The following is a 24849-nucleotide window of genomic DNA, read 5'->3' as shown; positions in this document are numbered from 1 at the left end:
GTAGAAAGTATGATAAAAGACCGCCTTGGCTTAGCCAGGAGATCTTGCATGATCTCAAAATCAAAAAGGAGTCATATAAAAAGTGGAAATCAGGAGAAAATACAAAGGATGAATATAAGCAAACAATAGAGGTATGCAGGGGCAAGATTAGAAAGGCAAAGGCACAAAATGAGATCAAACTAGCTAGAGACATAAAGGGTAACAAGAAGACATTCTACAAATATCTTAGCAGCAAAAGGAAGACCAAGGACAGGGTAGGCCCACTGCTCAGTGAGGAAGAAGAAACATACCAGGAAACATGGAAATGGCAGAGGTGCTTAATGACTTGAAGCAGGGGGCTGGACTAGATGACCTCCTGAAGACCCTTCCAGCCCTGTGATTCTGTGACTTCTTTGTTTCGGTCTTAACCAAGAAGTCTGATGCAGAAATGCCTAACATAGTGAATGCTAGTGGGAAGAAAGTAGATTTAGAGGATAAAATAAGAAAAGAACAAGTTAAAATTACTTGGAAAAATTAGATGTCTGCAAGTCACCAGAGCCTGATGAAATGCATCTTAGTTACAGGAGGTATCGGAACCTTTAGCTATCATCTTTGAAAAACCCTGGAAGTCTGGGGAGATTCCAGGAGACTGCAAAAGGGCAAATACAGGGCCCACCTATAAAAAAGGGGAATAAGAGCAACCCAGGAAATTACAGACCAGTCTGTTTAACTTCTGTGCCAGGAAAAATGATGGAATTCATCTGCAAACATCTGGAAGAAAATAAGGTGCTAGGTAACAGCCAGCATGGATTTGTAAAGAACTAATCATGTGACACTAATGTGATAGCTTCCTTTGGTAGGATAACAAGTCTTGTGGGTAAGGGAGAAGCGGTGGATGTGGTATACCTAGACTTCAGTATGGCATATGATTTGGTCTCGCATGATCTTCTTGTCAATAAACTAAGCAAATACAACTTAGATGGGACTACTATAAGGTGGGTGCATAACTGGCTGGATAACCATTCTCAGACAGTAGTTATTAATGACTTGCAGTCACACTGGAAGGGCATAACAACTGCAGAGGTCTGTTCTGGGACTGGCTGTATTCAATATCTTCATCAACAATTTAGATATTGGCATAGAGAGTACGCTTATTAAGTTGCTGATGATACCAAGCTGGGTGGGGTTGCAGCTGCTTTGGAGAGTAGTGTCATAATTCAAACTGATCTGGACAAACAGGAGAAATGGTCTGAGGTAAACAGGATGAAGTTTAATAAGGACAAGTGCAAAGTATTCCACTTGAAGGAACAATCAGCTTCATTCATGCAGAATGGGAAGTGACTGTCTAGGAAGAAGCACTGCGGAAAGGGACTTAGTGGTCATAGTGGACCACAAGCTAAATATGAGTCAACAGTGTGATGCTGTTGCAAAAAAAGCAAACATGATTCTGGGATGCATTAACAGGAGTGCTGAGATCAAGACATGAGGAGTCATTCTTCTGCTCTACTCAGCACTAATTAGACCTCAACTGGAGTATTGTGTCCAGTTCCAGGCATCATATTTTGAGAAGGATGTGGAGAAACTGGAGAAGGTCCAGAGAAGAGCAACAAGAATGATGAAAGGTCTAGAGAACATGAGCTGTGAGGGAAGACTGAAAGAACCGGGCTTGTTTAGTTTAGAAAAGAGAAGACTTAGAGGGGACAGGATCGCAGTTTTCAAGTACCTAGACGGGGATTACAAGGAGGATGGAGAAAAACTGCTCTCCTTGACCTCTGAGGACAGGACAACAAGCAATGGGCTTAAATTGCAGGAAGGGAGGTTTCGGTTGTATATGAGGAAGAACTTCCTACCTGTCAGGGTGGTTAAACACTGGAATAATTTACCTAGGGAGGTTGTGGAATCTCCATCACTGGAGATATTTAATAGCAGGTTAGACAGACACTTATCGGGGATGGTCTAGATGGTGCTAGGTCCTGCTGTGAGTTCAGGGGACTGGACTTGATGACCTCTTGGGGTCCCTTCCAGTTCTAGTGTTCCATGATCCTATAAATCATCCCAGCCAGGACTTAAAAACCTCTAGGGATGGAGATTCTACCACCTCTCTCGGTAACCCATTCCAGTGCTTCACCACTCTCCTGGGGAAATAGTCTTTCCTGATATCCAACCTACACCACCCCCATTGTAACTTGAGGCCATTGCTCCTTGTTCTGCATTCCATCTCTGCTGAGAACAGCCTCTCTCCAACCTCTTTATAAACCCTTTTTGGAAAGTTGAAGGTTGAAGGCTGCTGCCAAATCCCTCCTCACAATTCTCTTCTGCAAACTAAATCAGCCCAAATCCCTCAGCCTCTCCTCATAGGTCATGTGCTCCAATCCCCATCATTTTCCTTGCCCTCAGCTGGAACCTCTCCAGTGCATTCGCATCCTTTCTATACCGGTGGCCCCAGAACTGGATGCAATACTCCAGACATGGCCTCATTAGAGCCGAGTAGAGGGGAACAATAACTTCACTAGATCTGCTGGAACAGCTCCTCCTAATAAACCCCAATATGCCATTAGCTTTCTTGGCTACAAGGGCACATGCTGTTGCCTCATATCCAGCCTCTCATCCACCGTAATCTCCAGGTCCTTCTCTGCTGCACTGTCACTTAGCCAGTTTTGATTGAGAGACATGATGTGCACCACCAATAGAAAAACATGCCACCAGCTGTAGGCGCTCTGCTAATCAGCTGGGCATCCACCCAAGGATTCAGTTTACAGGGAACACTGGCCAGGAGTAAACCGAGGCTGGAAATTAGAAGCAGCTTTCTAACCAGCAGAGGAAAGAAGCTCTGGAACAGCCTTGCACTGGGGCAAACCACCAAAGTAGTTTGAAGCTGGAGCATGGTAAGTTTCTGAAGGGGTGTTATGATGGGGTTGCCTCTGATAGCCGGGGACAGGACACTATGACCCACAAGGTCTTCTTGCCCTGTGTAGAACCCACCACAGCACTACATACATTCTGTGGTTGATTTCTTTCTGCCTTGTTTCCAGTTTGCATTCAAAAGCCTGATTACCCCTGCGACTCCAGCAGCTCTGTGGCACACGCAGTAACAGCATCTCTTGGTGCTGGTCAGTTTATGCAAATGTAGGGAATGTGGCAGCAGGAACACAATGCTGCTAAAGGCTGGGAGGAATGTGTCTCCCAGAGGTCATCTGCATGAGAATGCAAAGGGCTGCAGGTGTGATACTGAGGGTGGGAGGAATGTGTCTCCCAGAGGTCATCTGCATGAGAATGCAAAGGGCTGCAGGTGTGATACTGAGGGAGGAATGTGTCTCCCAGAGGTCATCTGCATAAGAATGCAAAGGTGTGCATGTGTGATACCTTTCAGGCAAAGCCTCATGGGGAGCAAGTAAGCCATAAGATTTGGTCTATTGTAAACATGTAGTTGTAAAATCGCAATTTAAGCTGACAGTGTGGGAGTTGTGAGATCTCACCAATGCTCTGGGTTGTTGTGGGGGACAGGACAGTCGCCATAGCTGCATAAGACATTAATTACACATTAACTATACACCGCACCACAGTCACTCTAACTCAGGGACCCATCCATGCAACAAACCTCGTTGCCAGCTCTGCCCACATATCTACACCAGCAACACCATTACAGGACCTAACCAGATCAGCCACACCATCGTGGGTTCATTCAGCTGCACATCTACCAATATAATTTATGCCATCATGTGCCAGCAATGCCCCTCTGCTATATACATCGGACAAACAGGACAGTCTCTACGTAAAAGAATAAACGCACACAAATCAGATATCAGAAATGTAGTAGGCATCCTTCAGTCTGCATAGACTATGGATCGCACCCTTTATAGTTTCAATTGAGGACTTCATTTACAGCATCTTCTGTGACTATAAAGACCCACACGAGAGTGACAGTCCTTGCTGCATCTCTTGCAGATGTGGTGGGTGTCTGGCAAGTCCTTAGTGTGCTTTCTGTGCGCTTGCTTCTCCTCTGCTAGCTGTCTGATCCTCATCTCGCCCTTCTGAAGGCCCTTGTGTAACCCCTGCCTCCATCTGCTGCAGTCAAAATGGCAATATACAAAAACCCGTAGGAGAGCACTTCAATCTCCCAGGCCACACAGTAGCAGACTTAAAAGTAGCTATCCTACAGCAAAGAAATTTCAGGACCAGACTCCAAAGAGAAATTTCTGAGCTACAATTCATCTGCAAATTCGACGCCCTCAGCTCTGGCTTAAACAAAGACTGCGAATGGCTGGCTAAATACAGAAGCAGCTTCCCCTCCCTTGGTGTTCACACCTCCAGATCAACTGCTGGTAGTAAGCCTCACCCTTGCTGACTGAGCTAACCTTGTTATCCCCACCCTTGCTCTGGCTTATTTATACCTGGCCCTGCAGATTTCCAAGACCAGCATCTGATGAAGTGAGTCTGTGCTCACGAAAACTCATGCTCAAAACTTTTCTGTTAGTCAATAAGGTGCCACAGGACCCTTCGTTGTAATTACCCAGGGCTCTAGGATGTTTGTGAAACCCTACACTAGCGATCTCAAGAGCTAAAATCACAGAGTAGCAGCTGAGGCCATGCAGAGCTGAAATCACAGGGTTCTGCCTCAGGGCAATCCCAAGCAGTGGGGTAGGAGTGGTGGCGGACCAGCGGGCGGCCGGTAGGAGGAACAGGGGACGACGGCGACTGGCGGGCGGCCAGTGGCAGCAAGGGGAGGCGGCAGACAAGTGGACAGCAATACTGCCCTGGTGATGTATCTGTGGGCTCTGGGTTTGGGACTGCACCGCAGAAGATACACCTTGTAACTGTGTGTGGGGTAAAGGGCCAAGAGCCCCAGCAAGAGACTTGGCTCTACTGCATATGGGGATGGGATCTTGGTAAAGGGATTTGTCTCTTCTTTGCTTAGATATGCTGCATCTGTCACTGTAACCTTGGGGTAGGTTATGGTCACTAAACAAGCCATTTCTATCTCAGACTCTGTGGTTGCGAGGAGGGGAGAACCGCCTTACAGGCACCCAGCACGGGGGTGAAATTTTCCCAGGCCACTGGGTGGGGGCTCGAGCCGGTTGGTTGTATCCTTGACAGGAAACCCCCCAGGAGTTGAACCTGGCCCTTCTGGCAGGCATCTGGCATTAATAAAAGGGTTACACGAAGGGAAAAGGAAAGGCCTTTGGCGTGAGGCACAAGAACAATAGCAGTGACTCAGACGCCAAAGACTTCCCAAAAGATTTGCCTGACAGAGCTTTCGTCCCCTCCCTCTGTCTCTCGGTCAGTACAATATTGCTATATATGGCCACTCATTCCCAGCAGGCTTGGAAACCAAGCTCTGGGCCTGCGATCCTGGCAGTCAGGCTTACGGCTGGCCCTAAATTTAGTTCTGCTTTGAATAATTTTACAAAAATACTTGAGTGTTTTGTTTTTTGGTTTTTTTCCCCAGAGAGCAATTCAGGGGAAAGCTGGTTTGTGGAGGGACTGAATCTACAGTTTCCTCTCTGGTGTTTGCAAACCAAAGCCCTGGCCCCGCAAGCCACATGCTTAACTTCTCTGCACTTCAAGGCACCCCACTGATCTCCATGGAAGTCCTTACTTGGCCTAAAGATCAATATGCCCAGGAGTTCTTGCAGGAGTGGGTCCCAAGATCTCACACCTGCAAGCTGCTCTGCCTGCATATGCAAGCCCAGGACTGAGGCCCAAAATATTTCCATCATGGGCCAATAACAGGGCCAGCCTAGTGCCCAAAAAGAAAGACACAAAGAAGTGACTCCATCAGGAAGGAGATCTTCCCTGGTGTGTAACTGGCTCTGATTCCAGACAAGCTCCCTGGTCAGCAAAATATTTAAGCACACGTTTATTCATTACAGGTTTCAGGCTCCCTTACATGCTTTCCTCAACCAAGATCTCTACCTGTATCTCAGTTTCATGCTTCCTAACTGCAGCCAGCAGTTACTGCCACTGTTAAACACAGAGCGGCCCCAAACCCACTTGGAAGGTGGATAAGTTTGGGACCAACAGGAGAGACGTTTCAGACATCAGCACGTGAGAATGCCAAAGGGAAAGTGACTAGAAACCAACTGACCAGCCTCTTTCAGTTGTCAAAGAAGAGAGACACGTGAAAGAGTAAAAGAGAATAAATAACAACAGATTGGCCCCTAAAATCCCTCTTTTCACCCAAATTTGAATTCCGATCCTGCAAACAGCTCCAATCACAGCAGGGGGGCTTGTTAGCTCCCCACATCCAGCGGTTTGTGATCTGGCAGGGGTTATTAAAAAAACACAAAATTTACCAGTGTGGCTGTAAAATACATTTCAGAAATAAAGACACCTCTACCCTTTAGGTTCTCAGATATCAGAGCACTGGAGACCACAGGCAACAACGGGAACAAAGACACACACTACCTACACATGCACAGCCCAGCAATATTTACCTATACGGCATGCTAAAATCCACTGGTGCCTTTTACTACTGACCAGGGTCCCTATCTCCTTCCCTCCAATTCTACCACAACCCCATTACTCTTCCCTTTATGTTTTTTCTGGGGATGAGGGAGGTTGTCATTGTGGCAGAAGTTCACCTGGGCCCATGAAACTAGCCTCACCTGCTCAATACACAGAGCTTGTAGTAAAGTGACCATTCAAAAATGTGACCTTGGAAACCCTTCATCCTCCCCGAGACACAGGGGAACCCCTTTCCCTCCTCCAACACCCATGTACTGCTGGGGTTAGTAATGCATGTGGGCAGGAAAAAGGGTTTTCAATAAAGCCCCCTAACCCACCTGCTGTCACCATTTCAGGCAGGTCAGCTTCAGGGATTGAATGAAACCACTGCCAGAATGAAACAAACCGCATGTCTCATGAAATCACACCAGTTCATCACAGCCTTGAGCATATCCAACCCCTCCAGCCCCTTGTATCTCCTAGACTGGAAGTCCCCCCAGATTCTGTCCCTCCGGCAGCATAACCTAATGGATAGAGAACCAGGGGTGAGGACAGGCACGGGGTTCTTCCTGACTCTTCCACTACCCGGCTGGGTGACTTTGGGCAAGTCATGTCACCCGCCTGTGCCTCGGTTTCCCCCTCTGTAAAAAGGGGGCAAAGATACTGCTCTCCTTTGCAAAGTGCGTTCGGCTCTCCTGACACTGAGAGCTAAGTCTCATGGCTCCTTACTGAGGCAGTGCCCTGCAGGATGGAGCTGGGAGGCCGACAACATTCAAATAAACCTGCTTCAAAACTTTGGAGCGTGTTGGGGGCCGAGAGGGAGAGAAGCCCCCAGGATGTGCGTCTCCTCTGGACTTCATCCCAGGGCAGAGCCGCCACACGGGGGGGGAGCTGTGTGGGCGGGGGGGGAGCAGGGAAGGAACAGCAGCTCCCCTGGACGCCTGGGTCTCTCTGGAGCCCATGCTGGGATAGACCCCGGTGTGCTGCCAGCGCCGGCGGGTGAGCTGTGCCCAGGGCTGCTGTGATGAACAAGCGCCCACCCAGAGCCAGCAGCCGCTCACCCCAGGCTGGGCAGTTGTGAGCTCCGCCCGCGGGGGAACCCAGTGCTGGGCCGGGGGCAGTTTGCTCTGGCTGCCCCCCATGGCCCCCCTGCCCGGTATCTGGCCCGGCGGGGCTCGGTCCCCGCCCCGTGCAGGGGGGCACCCGGCGCCCCTCACCTCGGAAGGTCAGGCTGGCCACCGGGTCGCTCTGCCGGTCCCGCTTCTCCACGCTGGGCAGGCTGGCGGCTCGCTGCAGCAGGCACCGCAGCATGGCTCGGCTCGGCTCGGCTCGGCGCGGCGCAGCTGGAGCCAGACCGCTGCCAGCCGGGGGGCGGGGGCGTCGCGGCCTCTCCGGGCAGCGTCCGCCCCACAGCGCGCAGCTGCAGGGCCGCCAGGGGGCGCCGCTGCGAGCCGGGCTCAGCGCCACCGGCCGGGCCACTCGCCACCCCCGGGCTAGGAACCGGTCCGGCCGCGGCTGGGCCACTCGCCTGCCCCCTGGCTGCCAACCGGGCCGCTCGTTCCATCTCCCTCCACCCCCTACGAGTAACCGGCCAGGGGCTACTCGCCTCCCTCCCCGGCTAGCACTGCTCCAGCCCCTGGGGCTGCTGAGTTGCCACCCTGATTAGGTCTGGCTAACACCTATCTCCAGCCAGCGCCACCCTCTTTTGCAACCCAGCTGCCAGGGGCGAGCAGTGAGGGCAACCCCAGGCCTGGTGCCGCCAGCCCGGCTGCGCCCGGCCAGCCTGTAGGGAGTTCTGTGCACGGCCCCCTGCGGCCCAGGCCCCTGGCTAGCCACAGTCCCGCCAGGGATGGAAGTGAAGAGTTTCCAAGCTGAGCTCCGGGCCTCATGACTGTACCGACTCCCAGCCCGGCTGGCCACGCTGGCTGCAGTCACCAATATCATGCGGACGGGGCCTCCACACCTCCACCGGCTCCCAGAGCTCAGACATGCCGCTGGCTCCAGACCGCCACTGCACACGGCCCCACCGCACAGGCGAACGTGGGGCGCCAGGGATCACAACATCTCGTTCCCAGGGGAGCCTCTGCACCCAGGAAGGCCCGACAGTGCCCTGACGCAGCTTTCGGGGGCCGTGAGGAGGCAGTGGGATGCAGTGCAGAAGACTGCTAAGCTGCTAGCCTTGTTTCTGGGGCGACGGTGATCCTGAGGGCCGCTGGGCTCCCCCATTCCCATCTGATTTCTTGGTCTTCTTTCGAGAGAGGTGTTTGGCTCCTGGGAGAGAGGAGAGCCAGGGCAGGAGCAGGGAGCAGCAGGCAAGCTAGGCCCGGAGGAGGCCATACTGAAATGCACCAGCCAGACAGACACGTGCCGGAATTATTGCTAACAAGGGATGGTGATGTTGAGCACGGCCAAAAGCCTATGGTGGGGACCTGGCTTACGCAGCTAAAACACAGTCCCAGACACCCTCTGCTGGACAAGCGTGTGTGTGTGTGTGTGTGTGTGTGTGTGTGTGTGTGTGTGTGTGTGTGTGTGTGTGTGTGTGTGTGTGGGGACCCAGCTAAAACAGCGTGAGAGAGAGATACAACCATAGAGTCCTAGGGCTGGAAGGGACCTCAGGAGGTCTTCAAGTCCAGGCCCCTGCCCAAAGCAGGACCAACCCCAACTAAACCATCCCAGCCAGGACTCTGTCAAGCTGGGACCCTCAGTTTGCATATGGGGAGCCTGAGGCAGAACGAGATTTAGTGGTGTGGTCAACATGACGGAGACTCTACAAGCTGGGAGTCAGGCTCTTGAAGCCCAAGCTTGAACCGTAAGGCCACGCTTCCCCTCTGGCGTGGCCCTGAGTGCAGTACTCCCCCAGGCCTCAACCCCATAGACCCGACTCCCTCCAATCAGAGACGCGCGTAGCCATGGGGAGGATTTTAAAGGTAGTGGGTGAAGCTGGTGGGAGGGATAGCTCAGTGGTTTGAGCATTGGCCTGCTAAACCCTGGGTTGTGAGCTCAATCCTTGAGGAGGCTGTGATGGGGTTCTGGGGTCCCCCAAGCTCTGCACCCTGCCTGCAGACAGGAGTGACTCTCACTCAGCAGGAGAACAGTAGGCTTATTAGCTGGCAGGACACAGCATCATACAGAGGAGTCAGTACAGCAGGGAGAGACAGCCAGTCCAATCCACGCTGGGGAGAGGGGGCCCCCAGAGCCGGGGCCTGGCCCACTCCTTGGTCTCGCTCTCTCTCCCTCAGCCAAGACTAACTGCTTCCAACTCCCAGTTCCAATTCAAACCCCTCAGGCTCCACCTCCTCCTTTGTCTCCAGTACAAAGGCGTCACCTGCCATCAAGGTTACTCTCAGCAGGAGCCCCACACCCTCTGTGAGCCACTCACACACACACACAGGTATCCCCCACTCCATCACAGAGGCCACTAAGGGATTAGGGCAAATAGATGTCAGGGATATGGTGCCTGGTCCTGCTGAGAAGGCAGGGGACTGGACTGGGCTAGATGACCTCCTGAGGTCCCTTCCAGTTCTAGGAGACGCATATCTCTTCCCCCAGGCCCAGGGAAGGGCCCATGTGATACAGGGCTCTAGCTCACCACACATGGCACCAGTGGGGGCCATCATCTCTCCCCCACACACCATGCCAAGTGGCTAAGCTCACAAGTCAAGAGAAGGCATTTCTGGCTGCTGGTCCCACCAGGTCCCTTGGGGACCAGAGGGGCAAGAAGGCCTGGTATGAGGCCTTAGGTGAGAACTAGGGTTGCCAGCTTTCCAACCCCACCAAACACAACACCCTTGTCCTGGCCCTGCTCATTCCACCCCCACCTCCTTCACTGCTTGTTCTCCCCCACGCTTGTGTACTTTCTCATTCACATCACGCTGGGCCACTGTGGCAGGGGGATTTGGGCTCTGGGCTGGGGCCAGGAATGGGGGGCTCAGGGTGTGAGGAGCAGGTCCCAGCTGGGTTGGGGTGAGGGGTTGGTGCTCTTGGAGGATATCTGAGTGCAGGAGGGGGCTCAGGGCTGGGCTGGGGCACATGGGGGGGCGGGAATGCAAAATCCAGGTGGTCCTTACTTAAGGCAGCTCCTGTGAAGAGGCAACATGTCCCTCTGCATCCTAGGCAGAGGTCAGCCAGCTTTGCATGCTGCCCACGGGCTGCTGTGCCCAGCCAATGGGAACTATGGAGCTGGTGCTCAGGGCAGGGGCTGTTTGCAGATTCCCCACAGCCATCCCTACAGCTAGGAGCCAGACTGACCTCCTGGCCACTTCTGAGGAGCCTACAGCGCTACATGGGGAGCCTGTCGGCTTTGCCCCAACTGGAAGTCTAATGGCTGGTCACCACGCACCCCGGGTCCCTGTTGGACCAGGTGTTCTGGTATCAACCCGGATGCCTGGACAAAAGTACAGCTCTGCGGATACCATAAGAACATAAGAATGGCCATACTGGGTCAGACCAAAGGTCCATCAAGCACAGCATCCCATCTGCCGACGGTGGCCAATGCCAGGTGCCCCAGAGAAGGAGAACAGAAGACAATGATCAAGTGATTTATCTCCTGCCATCCATCTCCTGCCCTTGTTATGAAGGCTAGGGCACCATACTTTATCCCTGGCTAATAGCCATTTATGGACCTAACCTGCAAAAATGTATCAAGTTCTTTTTTAAACCCTAATAGAGTCCTGGCCTTCACAGCCTCCTCGGGCAAGGAGTTCCACAGGTTGACTGTGCGCTGTGTGAAGAAAAATTTCCTTTTATTAGTTTTGAACCTACTACCCATCAATTTCATTTGGTGTCCCCTAGTTCTTGTATTATGGGAAAAGGTAAATAATTTTTCTATATTCACTTTCTCCACACCATTCATGATTTTATATACCTCTATCATATCGCCCCTCAATCGCCTTTTTTCCAAACTGAAAAGTCCCAGTCTCTCTAGCCTCTCCCCATATGGGACCCGTTCCAAACCCCTAATCATCTTAGTCGCCCTTTTCTGAACCTTTTCTAATGCCAATATATCTTTTTTGAGGTGAGGAGACCACATCTGCACGCAGTACTCGAGATGTGGGCGTACCATAGTTTTATATAGGGGAAGTATGATATCTTTTGTCTTATTATCGATCCCTTTTTTAATAATTCCTAACATCCTATTTGCCTTACTAACTGCCGCTGCACACTGCGTGGATGTCTTCAGAGAACTATCCACTATAACTCCAAGATCCCTTTCCTGATCTTACACGAGGCTCCATAGACAGGGATTCCCTAGAAGTTAGTCAGATAGGGAAGGTGGGAAATAATATATGGGCAAGATCAGATGTGAAACAATCGTGCATAAAAAAATCCAACGCGTCTGTGAAAGGCGGACATATAAATAGTGGTAGTTTTCTAACATGCTTTTACACTAATGCTAGGAGTCTGTCTAATAAGATGGGTGAACTGGAGTACCTCATATCATAATAGGCATCTCAGAAACATGGTGGAATGAGGACAATCAGTGGGACACTATCATACCGGGATATAAATTATATCGGAAAGACAGAACAGGTCGTGCGGGTGGCGGAGTGGTACTATATGTGAAGGATAATATAGAATCAAATGAAGTAAAAATCCTAAAGGAATCAAAATGTTCCATAGAATCATTATGGATAACAATTCATTCCTCTAATATGAATATGGCATTAGGAATATATTACCGACCACCTAACCAGGACAGTGATAGTGATGCTGAAATGATGAGGGAGATTAGAGAGGCTATCAAAATAAAAAACACAGTAATAATAGGAGATTTCAATTATCCCCATATTGATTGGGTGCATGTCACCTCAGGACGGGATTCAGAGATTAAATTTCTTGATGCCTTAAATGACTGCTTCTTGGAGCAGCTAGTACAGGAACCCACAAGGGGAGAGTCGATTCTCGATCTAGTCTTGACTGGAACGCAGGATCTGGTCCAAGAGGTAACTGTTACTGGACCGCTTGGAAATAGTGACCACAATATAATAACTTTTAATATTCCTGTGTTGGGAAGAACACCGCAGCGGTCAAACACTCTGGCATTTAATTTCAAAAAGGGGAATTACACTAAAATGAGGAAGCTAGTTAAACAGAAACTAAAAGGTAGAGTAATTAAACTAAAATCCCTGGAAGCTGCATGGAAACTGTTTAAAGACACCATACTAGAGGCCCAACTTAAATGTATTCCCCAAATAAAAAAACACAGTAAGAGACCTAACAAAGAACCACCATGGCTAAACAGCCATGTTAAAAAGGCAGTGAGAGAGAAAAGGGCAGCTTTTAAAAAGTGGAAGTCAAATCCTAGTGAGGAAAATAGAAAGGAACATAAACACTCCCAAATTAACTGTCATAATGTAGTAAGAAAAGCCAAAAAAGAGTTTGAGGAACAGCTAGCCAAAAATTCAAAAAACAATAGTAAAATGTTTTTTAAATACATTAGAAGCAGGAAGCCTGCTAAAAAAGCAGTGGGGCCCTTGGATGATAAAGATATAAAAGGAGCGATCAAGGAAGACAGTGCCATTGCGGAGCGATTAAATGATTTCTTTGCTTCAGTCTTCACGGCTGAAGATGTTACAGAGGTTCCTAAATCTGAGCCAGCCTTTTTAGGCGACAAATCTGAGGAACTCACTCAGATTGAAGTGACATTAGAGGAGGTTTTGGAATTAATTGATAAGCTGAATAGTAACAAGTCTCCAGGACCAGACGGCATTCACCCAAGGGTTCTGAAAGAACTCAAATGTGAAATTGCGGAGTTATTAACAGTGGTTTGTAACCTATCCTTTAAATCCACTTTGGTACCAAATGACTGGAAGACGGCCAATATAACACCAATATTTAAAAAAGGCTCTAGAGGAGATCCTGGCAATTATAGACCGATAAGTTTAACATCAGTACCAGGCAAATTAGTAGAAACACTAGTAAAGAGTAAAATTGCAAGGCATATAGAAGAGCACGAATTGTTGGGCAAAAGTCAGCATGGTTTCTGCAGAGGGAAGTCGTGTCTGTCTAATCTATTAGAATTCTTTGAAGGGGTTAATAAACATGCGGACAAGGGGCACCCAGTGGACATAATATACCTAGATTTCCAGAAAGCCTTTGACACGGTCCCACACCATAGGCTTTTATGTAAATTAGGTGGTCATGGGATAGGAGGAAAGGTCCTTTCATGGATCGGGAATTGGTTAAAAGACAGAAAACAAAGGGTGGGAATAAATGGTAAATTTTCACAATGGAGGGGGGTAACTAGTGGTGTTCCCCAGGGCTCAGTCCTGGGACCGATCCTGTTCAACTTGTTCATCAATGATCTAGAAAATGAGGTAAGCAGTGAGGTGGCAAAGTTTGCAGATGACACCAAGTTGTTCAGGACAGTCAAAACCAAAACGGATTGTGAAGAACTACAAAAAGATCTCAGCAAACTGAGTGATTGGGCAGCAAAATGGCAAATGAAATTTAATGTGGGTAAGTGTAAGGTAATGCATGTTGGAAAAAATAACCCAAATTACATGTACTACATGATGGGGTCAAATTTAGCTACGACAGATCAGGAAAGGGATCTTGGAGTTATAGTGGATAGTTCTCTGAAGACATCCACGCAGTGTGCAGCGGCAGTTAGTAAGGCAAATAGGATGTTAGGAATTATTAAAAAAGGGATCGATAATAAGACAAAAGAGATCATACTTCCCCTATATAAAACTATGGTACGCCCACATCTCGAGTACTGCGTGCAGATGTGGTCTCCTCACCTCAAAAAAGATATATTGGCATTAGAAAAGGTTCAGAAAAGGGCGACTAAGATGATTAGGGGCTTGGAAAGGGTCCCATATGGGGAGAGGCTAGAGAGACTGGGACTTTTCAGTTTGGAAAAAAGGCGATTGAGGGGCGATATGATAGAGGTATATAAAATCATGAATGGTGTGGAGAAAGTGAATATAGAAAAATTATTTACCTTTTCCCATAATACAAGAACTAGGGGACACCAAATGAAATTGATGGGTAGTAGGTTCAAAACTAATAAAAGGAAATTTTTCTTCACACAGCGCACAGTCAACCTGTGGAACTCCTTGCCCGAGGAGGCTGTGAAGGCCAGGACTCTATTAGGGTTTAAAAAAGAGCTTGATAAATTTTTGCAGGTTAGGTCCATAAATGGCTATTAGCCAGGGATAAAGTATGGTGCCCCAGCCTTCATAACAAGGGCAGGAGATGGATGGCAGGAGATAAATCACTTGATCATTGTCTTCTGTTCTCCTTCTCTGGGGCACCTGGCATTGGCCACCATCGGCAGATGGGATGCTGGGCTTGATGGACCTTTGGTCTGACCCAGTATGGCCATTCTTATGTTCTTATGTTCTTACGTACTGAGAAATACTGGGCACAGGCTGCAAACACCACCCAGCTGGCTGGTCCCAGGGCTCCCCGATACAGGGTTACAGTGGAAACAGTTCCCACAGATAGCAAAGGCCCCCTGACCCCTCCTAAAGACAAGGGCCAGGTGACAGCATGACAGACAGATGTTTGGATTGAACCAACATGTGCAAGGCAAAGGGTGGTATCCAGCCACGCCGGGGCAATGCCTAACTTATTTGTACTGATGTGTAACGAGGGGTGAGTGTGATCCCTCTCCTGTCACCCCTTCCCAGCTTCTCACACACACAGCCTAGTGTCACCATTCCTACCCAGCCTGGCTGACAGCCATGGATGGACCTAACCTCCATGAACTGATCTAGCTCTTTTTCAAACCCTGGTAAAGTCCTGGTCTTCACAACCTCCACTGCAAGGAGTTCCGCTGGTCGGCCAACCATGCGCTGGGTGGAGAAAAACGTCCTTCTCTTCATTTTAAACCTGCGACTCATTAATTTCATTGGGTGCCCCTCGGGGGTTGGGGGAGGACAAGCAGCTACACACCTCCAGAATCATCCATGTGAAACTACACCCTTCGCAGGCTTCTGTGGCTCACAGTCGGCGCCACCTGTCTCTCCCCATTCATTGAGTAGGAAGAATTACTGCTCGTATCTTGCTTACAACACTCCTGCTAGTACAGCCCAGAATGATGCTTGTTTTTTACGACAGTTTGCACCACTGACTCCTATTTCATTTTATATCCCTTTCCACAGTTCTTCCTCCTAGGCTATCAGTTCCCATTTTGTACGTGGTCTATTCCACCCATTGTGGACCAATTGTTCCTCCCCAAGGGGAGTACTTCGCATTTACGCTTATTGAATTTAATCCTATTTTGCTTTTCTCCATTTGTCTATATCATTTTGAGCTATAATCTTATCCTCCAAAGCAGTTGTAGCCCCTCCCGGCTTGGTATCATTTGCAAACTTACTAAGCGTACTCTATTTGCCATTAGCTAAATAATTGACTATGATATTGAACAGATCTGGTTCCAAAACTGATCACCGCAGAACCCCACTTGTTCTGCCCTTCTAGCAGGACTGTGAACCCTTGATAAGTACTTTCTGGGAGTGTTTTTCCAACCAGTTCTGTACCCACCTTATAATAGAATCATAGAACACTAGGACTGGAGGGGACCTCAAGAGGCCATCGAGTCCAGCCCCCTGCCCCAATGGCAGGACCAAGTACTGTCTAAACCATCCCTGATAGACATCTATCTAACCTGTCCTTAAATATCTCCAGTGATGGAGATTCTACAAACTCCCTTGGCAATTTATTCCACTGTTTGACCACCCTGCCAGGTAGGAACTTTTTCCTAATGTCCAAATAGCCCCATCTAGGTTGTATTTCCCTAATGTATCGATGAGAAGGTCATAAAATTTTGGAATCATAGGGTTAGAAGAGACCTGAAGAGGTCATCAAATCCAACCCGCCTGCTGAAAGCAGGAGCATTTCCGTCTAACTCATCCCAGCCAGGATTTAAAGACCCAAGACGGGATTTAAAGACCTCTAGGGATGGAGATTCCACCACATCCCTGGGCAACACATTCCAGTGCTTCACCACCCTCCTGGTGAACTCGTCACAGAGCGGGAGCCGTGTTAGTCTGTATCGTCACAAAACAAACCAGCAGCTCTGTAGCACTTTAAAGACTAACAAATAACGTATGAGGTGACAGACCCACTTCTTCAGATCTGGAAAAATCTGGAAATTCTCCGAGTTGAATAGTTTTTCCTAATATCCAACCCAGACCTCCCCCCACTGCAGCTTGAGACCATTGATCCATGTTCTGTCACCAACACCCTGCCCTGGTGAGCCTGTCCAATGTACTGTGCTCAGCGCCGCCACAAGGAGACAGGGCCCCTGCAGAGCTCTGTTCCCCTGAGCACTGGCCCGGGCTGTCCCTCCCCTGCTGGCAGATGCTCTCCGGTGGGATCCCCTCCCAGGCGGCGGTGGCTGCCAAGCACAGACAAGGCTTCCAGTGGGGTTTGTGAGCTGGTAGCTCAGCCCTGGGGCAGAGCCCTGCGGCAAGCAGGAAGGCAGGGGGTGGAGAAATGTGTCCCCGCCACCCATGAGCCACCCAGGCCTCTCCTGGTCCAGGAGAACTAAAATAAAAGCCCTGACTGAGGCACATTTCTCCTGCCAGTCGACAGCTCCAAAGGCCCCAGCAGGCCTGGCTGGTGTCATTCAGAGCTCAGTGACAGAAACAAGCCCAGTGGGAAGGACTCCAGCACAGCCTTAGCCAGGCAAATGAACCAGACAGAGTGTCCTGAGTGCAGTCCAATCTCCCAGCCTGGCTGAGACCAGACACTAAGAGCCCCCTAAGAGGTGAGATCCCTTTCCTCTAGCTCCAGAGCTCTTCTACAGCTCCAGCAGGCACCAGGGAGCCACCCCCGGAGCCCCGCATAGAGGTGGGCACCCCCCCTTCCCGATACAACACCCTGACATTTCAGATAGAAACCCCTGAAAACGTGAAACTATTTTGCAAACCCTATGGCCATGCAATTGACCACAATAGACCCGGTGTAGCCCAAGGTCCCCTGTGCTTCAGGAGCAGCCCTGGGAATGACAAATCGTGGACTACAGACTGTGGCATGTGGGGAGAACTTCCCCCCAACAGGGTCTCAGCACTGGCTGAGCTGGGCTCGCATAGGCTGCAAGCAGCAGGGAGGCGGCTACCCTGCGTTCCTGCTCCCTGTTCCTTAAAGATCAAAGCCCGTTCCTGGCTGTTTGTCTGAGTGGGGATGGTCTGCGGCACACACGCACGGACATGCAGTGCGGAACGCACGAGGGAGCCTGAGGCCTCGTCTTGCAAAGCTGCGCAAAATGCCACAAGGCTTCGCCCGTGCTGAATAACCTCCAACGGGACGAGTGAACAGGACAGGGCTACACCCATGTCCTCCATCTGGCAGGGGGCTGCCAGAGCCTGGGCCCTCCCCTACACCCAGCAGCAGTAAGAATAGAACCTCTCTAGCCACTGCTTCAGGCAGAGGCAGGCTGGGGCTCCCTGTCAGAGCACCCCACCATCACGCTTGGGGGGGGGTGTCTCCACTGATGCTGGGCACACTGAGGCCTGATAGGGAGGTAGGACCTTCACTGATCCTGTCTGCTGACAGGACCGAAACTGACGCTTGTCCTGGGGCCCTGGCTGACCCCATTTAAAACCCCTGCAGCATCTGGGTACAAGGGTCGATTTCCCCCACCAGCACCCAATGGCTCCATTCCCAGGTACAGAGACTGTTCGCGGGGCTGGGGTGGGCAGTGCAGCAGCCAAGGGAGGGTTATAAATAGCGTGAAAGAAATCTGCTGCCTCTCCCTGCAGCTGTTTTCTTGCACTGTCATGGACCCAGTGGTGCCGGAGAAGCCGTGGGGAGGGGCGATGTAAGGCCTAGTGAGGAGGCTCCAAACCACAGGGGGATTAAGGCACAGGGCAACTTGGATATGACGTGGAAAGGCCCAGAATGATACCAGACGTTTGGGCCCCCCGCTGTGCACTCAGGGGTTAAAAAAAAAATCTGCGCAGTAACTTGATCTGGAGACCACAGGCCTATGTCTCTGCAGGCTGGAAAAATCCCCAGGATAGACCGTTAGCTCAAAGTCCGAGGTTTTCACTCCCTGTTAGGGCCTGGTGCTCAGCACCCTCTGACGCCGACGGAAACATGCAGCGCTTTGCAGGATCGCGCCCTTGAAGTTTAGCGACACGCTATTCTGCTGTGCCAGTGAAGGCCGCCTATGCCACACGCCCGTGTGAGACCACCCCCCGTGGGAGCAGGTCTCAGATGTACCTTTTACTGGCTGCACCCTTAATTCGTCACCGTGCAGAAACCAGCCTCCTGGTGCTGCACTGAGACATGCCCATGCCTCTGCTAAACTCAACAGCAGGACCTGGCCTCTGGGGGGTTCTGCTCCCCTCTTTGCCTCTCTGGGCAGTTCAGTGCTTCGATTTCCCTGCTGTAAAATGTGGGGAATGGCGCCTGCCCCCGCAGAGGGGTTTGCAAGCCACCAGGGGCCTGGCGATCCTGGACCAGGCAGGGACAGCGAATGACCAGCAAGAAGAGGCTACACCACTCTTCGATCCGGCTCTAAATGCTCCCCCCTTGGCGGGGTGAAATTCTGTGCCATTCCCAGCCTGGCAGTGCCAGCCACCCCAACTGCAGAACGCTCCTCCCCTGCTTTGCTGCCACTGCCCATCAACCCTTCCTCTCTCCCAGGGCCTCAGATCTCACCTGCAAACACCACCGAGCAGTACGCGTCGCTGATGTCTGTGTCCGGTGTCTGGACATTGTCAGCGTGGAGAATGAAAACCCTGAGCATTCCTTCTGCCTGCTGCTGTGAGCGGTGGCTGAGGTCCCTGCAGACAGCCGCGGCTCCTTTCTGCTCCCTGAGCCATCTGAGCCGCTGTCTCACTTGTCAGAGAGACAGGAGCAGATCTTAAAGGGGAAGGGCCCCATTTGAATGCAGCGGGGGTGAAAAGGGCCCTCCTGGACAATCAGCAATTTGTGACTTGAACAAGCTCTTGAACAGGCAGCAGGGATGGCGGCTGCGTCTACACTTAACTGGAAGGTCAACGGCTGCGAAGCAAAAATCGACTTGCAGCTGTCAACTTCCGTGCCTGTCTTCACGGCAGAAGGTGGCCGGGAGCATTCCTCCTGTCGACCTTCCTTAACACCAGGCTGCTCAGAAGTTCTGGGGTTGACCCTGCCCTGGGACGCACCGTTTCGCACACGGGGGAAATGACACCCCGGAAGCGCTCAATTTTCCACGCGAGTGTAGACCCAGCCTGGGTCTGCCTTGAGGTGCTTAGGGGGCTGCCGGTTTTGGAGCTTTCAGCCATGACTCTGCACCTGTTCGTGCTCCCGTCCCCCATGCAGGAGTTTGTCTTGTGGGACCCCAGATCTCCTTCACTTGAAAACTACTTGCTTACAAAATCAGATGTAAATAGCCAGCAGTCCTGTAGTACCTGGGCTTATTTGACTTACGCCCTTGTACTCCGAGGGGAGCACAGGTCATTTACAAGTCTCTTCCACTTCACTCTGTCTCGGGACCAAATGGCCAGCTGACCCGAGGAATGCCCCGGTTGCTATCCGTCAGTCTCAGCAGATCTTCACATCGTCCGAGGTCTTCCTCTTCTGCGTTTTCCTTGCAGGTTTCCATGGGAGAGCTTGACGGGACTGTACTGGATGGCGGTTTTCTGAGAGTGTGGCCTGGCCATCCCCACTTTCTTCTCTTGATTTGAAAGTCACGTGGTTCTTGTCCTGCTCTGGTCCAGAGCTCCTCCTGGACCACAGCCTCCCATGTGCCTTTTAAAAAATAAGTAGGGAAGCCTTTTGAGCGTCCCAAGTATGGGGGACAACAAGAAGTCTTGGGGCAAATTATAGACTAACAGATATTTTGGAGCATAAGCTTTCATGGGCAAAGACCGGCTTCATCAGATGCATGAGTTGGCGGGGTGGGGGGGGAGTTCAGAGGGGTATTTAAAGAACAGGGTCCCAGTAAAAGAGAGGGCCAGAGCTGACAGGGTCTATTCAGGAAGGTAGAAATGGTCCATTATCAATAGTAGGTATCAAAAGAGGAAAAAAAGTCAGATCAGACAGGGGGATATGAGCCATTGTCAGAGTCTAATGAGGAGATATTAACACCCAGGGCAGAGAAGGTGTTTTTGTAAGTTGTGAGCCACTCCCAGTCTCTTGGTTAATGGAGTCAAATTTGCAAATAAATTGCAGCTCACAGATTTCTCTCTCCATTTGATTTTGGAAATTTCTTTGTTTCAGAACTGCCACCCTTAAATCTGCTACTGAGTGTCCAGGGAGATTGAAATGTCCCCCCCACAGGCTTCTGTACATTACCGTTCCTGATGTCTGATTTATGTCCATTTATTCTTTTACAGAGAGACTGTCCAGTCTGGCCACTGTAAATTGCAGTGGGGCATTGCTGGCACATGATGGCATATATTATATTAGCAGATGTGCAGGTAGAGGAGCCCCTGATGGTATGGTTGATGTTAGGTCCTGTGATGATGTCACTGGTGTAGATATGGGGCCGTCCCACCAAATACGGGACGGACGGTCATCTTAGCTCCGTGTACTCCCAGAGGTACATGTACCGCCGCCCAAGATGAGAATCACTGAATTCAAAGTTACTCTTCAATTCCTACAGGCTCCACTGTGCAGATAGGGAAACTGAGGCACAGAGCAGGGCTGGGAGGTGACCCTGCTAGCAGAGCCCAGAATAGAATCTGGTTCTCTGCCTTCGAGCATTCTTCTTTCATCATGCAGCTGGCCCAGGGGTCATTGTCTGCGCAGCCCGATGCACAGTAGCAGGGCAGTCTTGAAGACACCTCCCTGGCTGAGAAACTCTTTCCCTTTGCTCCCGCACAGCCTGAATTTTTCTGCCAGTGGGGCTGAGCCTAACACCCCCACCCTCCCTCTCTTCAGAGAGAAGGGGACTCAGCGCCCAGCACTGGCCGAGCATCTACGAAGCACAGATGAGAAACTGAGGCACTATGGGACCAAAAGCTGCGACCAGAAGTTCAACAGGAAAGCTGAGAACTGCCCCAATAGCCCTGAGCCCCCAGCCAATCCTCTGCCTTTCCTGGGACTGTGTCCCAGGGGCACCATAGCCTCCCCGGGACACTTGCTTTAACATTGGGCACAGAGCGATGGGAGCATTAGCAAATGAAAATAAAGTATTGCTGACACATGGTGCATGCACAAGGCCTAAACTACACAGCTACACAGGGCCCCGAGGGCAGCCCAGTCCCCTAGCCCCACACCTAGAGGGGAAGGTAACAGTTCCCCACCCAGCAGCTAGTCTAAAGCAAGGCCTCTCCATGCTTGTCTTTTGCATATCCTGCTTCACAGCTCCTGGTCATTGCATTTCACTCAGCTACATCCAGCCTGAGCCCAGGGATGTGTGTTTGGCCCATATGTCGTCCAGAATAGCCCTAAGTCAAACTGGCCAGTCAGAGGTGGAGACCCCACACTTTGTCAGGGATTTCAAGCCTGTGGGCCACCCCCGTCCTTCCCAGAGCTGCTGGAATACCTGCTAGTCCAGGAACTTGGGAGTGGTTGCTGTACTTCACAGACATTCACTCCTGCCCCCTTCTAGTTGGCAGCATTATGCTTATGCTACAGACAGGGAAACTGAGGCAGGGAGACAAACCATGGATTGCCAGCCCTGCTGCAGCTGAAGCAACAGGATTCAGTGCCAGGAGTTTCCTGCTCCCAGGTCTGTGCTCAGATCACCTCCCTGCCCTGCAAGCCACTGCCTCGGTGTTCTGGTAACAACTGGCAGGCTGCCTCTTTAAAGGCATCATCCGCGCTAAATCCTCCCTGAAACATACCAGCAGGAGGAACATCTGGCTAAAAGGGGCAGTGTGGGTTTATTCCTTGTGTTATTTAAGGGGAGCATTATGTTTACTTGCTGGGTGCATGTCATCAGGGGCCATCCCCAGCCCTGGTCCCAGCCTTGCCCCCTTACGCCTGGCTGTGTTCCCTTTCCCCCACCGAGCAACTTTCCTTAACTCTCCGAATTCGGTGAAGTGCCAACGGCCAGAGGCAAGCGCTGGGTGCAACTCTACCGACATCCACGCTGCTACACCTGGGATTAACATGGATCGACTTTGCTGACGCTTCAACCCAATGCTGACTGAAACCACGTTCCACAAGTGTTGGCAGTGAGATCCCCTTTGTTAGCATTTCAACAGGACCCCGAGTGCCAGGACAGAACCAACAGGCTTCTGCGCCAGAAACAGCAGGTCCTGCGAGAACTCTCACAGTCACTTGGGGCGCTGGTCAGTAGCTCTGTGCCCACGTTTACTAAACACCGCACTTCTAGCATAACCCCCTGTACGCTGGGTGCTTTCCAGCCAGAAAAGGAGGCACATTCCTCCCCGCCTAGTTCACAATGAGGGGCACGTCTGGAGCAGACACTGCAAAATGTCCCCAGCCAAGTGTGATGCTCAGGCCCACCCACAGCCAGCTGATGTGAGAAGTCCCCGAACTGTGGAACGTGCTTGCCTAAGGGGGTGCAGAGGAGCAGCTGGGGGTGGGGGCACAGCAGGACCTGGCCCAGCCCCAGTGTAGGGAACAGAGAGAGCATCACCCAGTCCCGCTCTGAACCCACCTCCTACCTTGTCACCAGCCTTGCCACTAGCTGTGGCTCCGTTCCCAGGCCTCTGCCCAGACTCACCCCCTTATCCCTGGCTGTGTCCCGCTTCCTCCTGCCCAAGTTTCAGCCTAGCGCTCAGTCCAAGGAGCGGAGGATGCAGGCATGAGTAAGGGGAGGCATGACTGTGAAAAGTTTGAGGACCACTATGTAAACCTGCATCTACATCAGCGAACACGTTTCCGAACGTGCCCTATTTACCTAGCTCGACAAGTAACAGGGCAGAAGGTTGAAGCCAGCTCACTTATCTCTGGGCTTGCCACCGACGGCTTGTTTCTGAGCCGGCACTAGGAGAACTGCAACATCCCAGCAACAAGGTTTTCACACTCCCTTTTCCCGCACAGCAAATACCTCCAGCCAGCTACGCTCCCACGATGATCAGCAGAGTTACAGGCAAGACACAAGTAAACGAAGACCACCAGCTTGCTGCAGTGCCCCCCAGGTTTTACACTGGACTCTGCTCCTCACCCCACCCCCCACAGACCCAATGTCTGACCACAGAGCCAGGGCTCTGCCCCCGTCCCCTAGAACTTGAGGGTGAGTGAGGGGGACATGGATGGGTAAGGAGGGGTGCAGCAGCCCCACCATACGTGTTCCATTGCCACCGCTCCCGGTCCTGGCAGTGTCATTTGCCCACCCTGGGCCTTTGCCCCCTTCCCACCTTCGTTTAGAGAAGGAATTCTGCAAAAGTGATGGTCTCCAGGTGTCAAAACAGGTCTAGCAAGTGGCAGGGGCCACCGAAAAGTGACTTTAATTTGCATTGCTACCAGCCCTTTGAAAGAGCCCACTCCAGCTGAAGCCCACCAGAAGGGACCTAACACCACCGTTAACAAAGACAGCCTAGCATGGATCCTGGAAGAGGCACAGCCACAGACTTCAGTGGGATTCAGAGCACAGGGCTTTGACCACTCAGATCAGACTGCAGGGGGGGATGCTCAGCTCTCTCCACCTCTGCGATTCCCAAGCTGCTCTGCAAGCGTTGGTTGGATGCTGGGAGCAGGGGCCACATTTGTTGTTCAGATAAGGTGCCCATTTATAATGGGAAGGGTGATTGGAGCACTGGAACAACCTGCCAAGGGAAGCAGCAAAGTCTCAAACTTTTAATGGCTCTTCAGCTCGTGACTGGTGTTTTTTCTGGAAGAAACCCTTCAGCCAGCCCCACGTTACTGCATTCAGCCCAGGGTGACTACATGCAATGGGATGGGCGGAGTAGCTGGCTGAAGGTGCCCTGCTGACCTTAAATGTGATGAATGGAGTGATGGGCATCAATCAGCACGCAGTGATGAATACTGGTAACTAGCCCTGAGGCCATACCCCATGTACTTTTGTAACCACCTTGGAGGATCAGAAGCTGGGGAAACAACCTAAGAACAGGGGGGCCCAGATGTCCAAACCATGGCTCCATGCCACCTATACCACACTGCCCCAGAGGCCTCACTCCCACTATGATGCTTCTCCTAAGACCTGACCCCCCATTTCACACCTCTTCACCCCATTCCTGACTGCTCATCTTTATGGCTAGCAAGAAGGGGGCCACGCCGGGGGCCACGCCTGGGCCCCCGCCCCCCATTCCAGCACTCCCGTGTGAAAAATCACTTGAAAAATAACTACTCACTGAGCAGTAGTATTCTTGGGTGATGTGTGCACATTGTGGGCATTAAGTTAGGGATATATGCTCAAATTATGACTGAGTGTGTTTAAACCAGGCCTTAAACAGGAGAATTTGTATTTCTCTCTCTTTTCAGTCTGACCTCTGAGCAAAGACAACAACAAAGAAGCCCCTCCAGGCAGCAGGGCAGAGCCCAGGGGCCACATCCAGCCCCAGCTTGCCTGACTTTCTCCCATGAGGCTTTGGGTGCCCCAGTAGG

At 51.2% G+C, this 24849-nt stretch overlaps 1 protein-coding gene across 7 annotated transcripts in view; it reads right to left on the bottom strand.

Annotated features, from left to right (window-relative positions):
• Window positions 1–19204, bottom strand: part of DYSF (dysferlin) — a 304879-nt gene extending 285675 nt beyond the window's left edge. For 4 of the 7 annotated variants that reach the window (XM_074992190.1, XM_074992192.1, XM_074992194.1 and 1 more), the window contains exon 1: window positions 7641–7768. In XM_074992190.1, the coding sequence (XP_074848291.1) occupies window positions 7641–7734 (94 nt within the window). In that variant the 5' untranslated portion in view covers window positions 7735–7768. Of the gene's footprint in view, window positions 1–7640; window positions 7769–19041 lie in introns of those variants that run through there. The other 3 variants (XM_074992191.1, XM_074992196.1, XM_074992197.1) reach the window with 2 other exon arrangements.
• Between the last annotated feature and the right edge of the window lie 5645 nt (window positions 19205–24849).

This window comes from Carettochelys insculpta, chromosome 4 (genome assembly GCF_033958435.1).
Source record: "Carettochelys insculpta isolate YL-2023 chromosome 4, ASM3395843v1, whole genome shotgun sequence".
NCBI lineage: Eukaryota > Metazoa > Chordata > Testudines > Carettochelyidae > Carettochelys > Carettochelys insculpta.
This window is presented reverse-complemented; position numbering and strand designations above follow the sequence as displayed.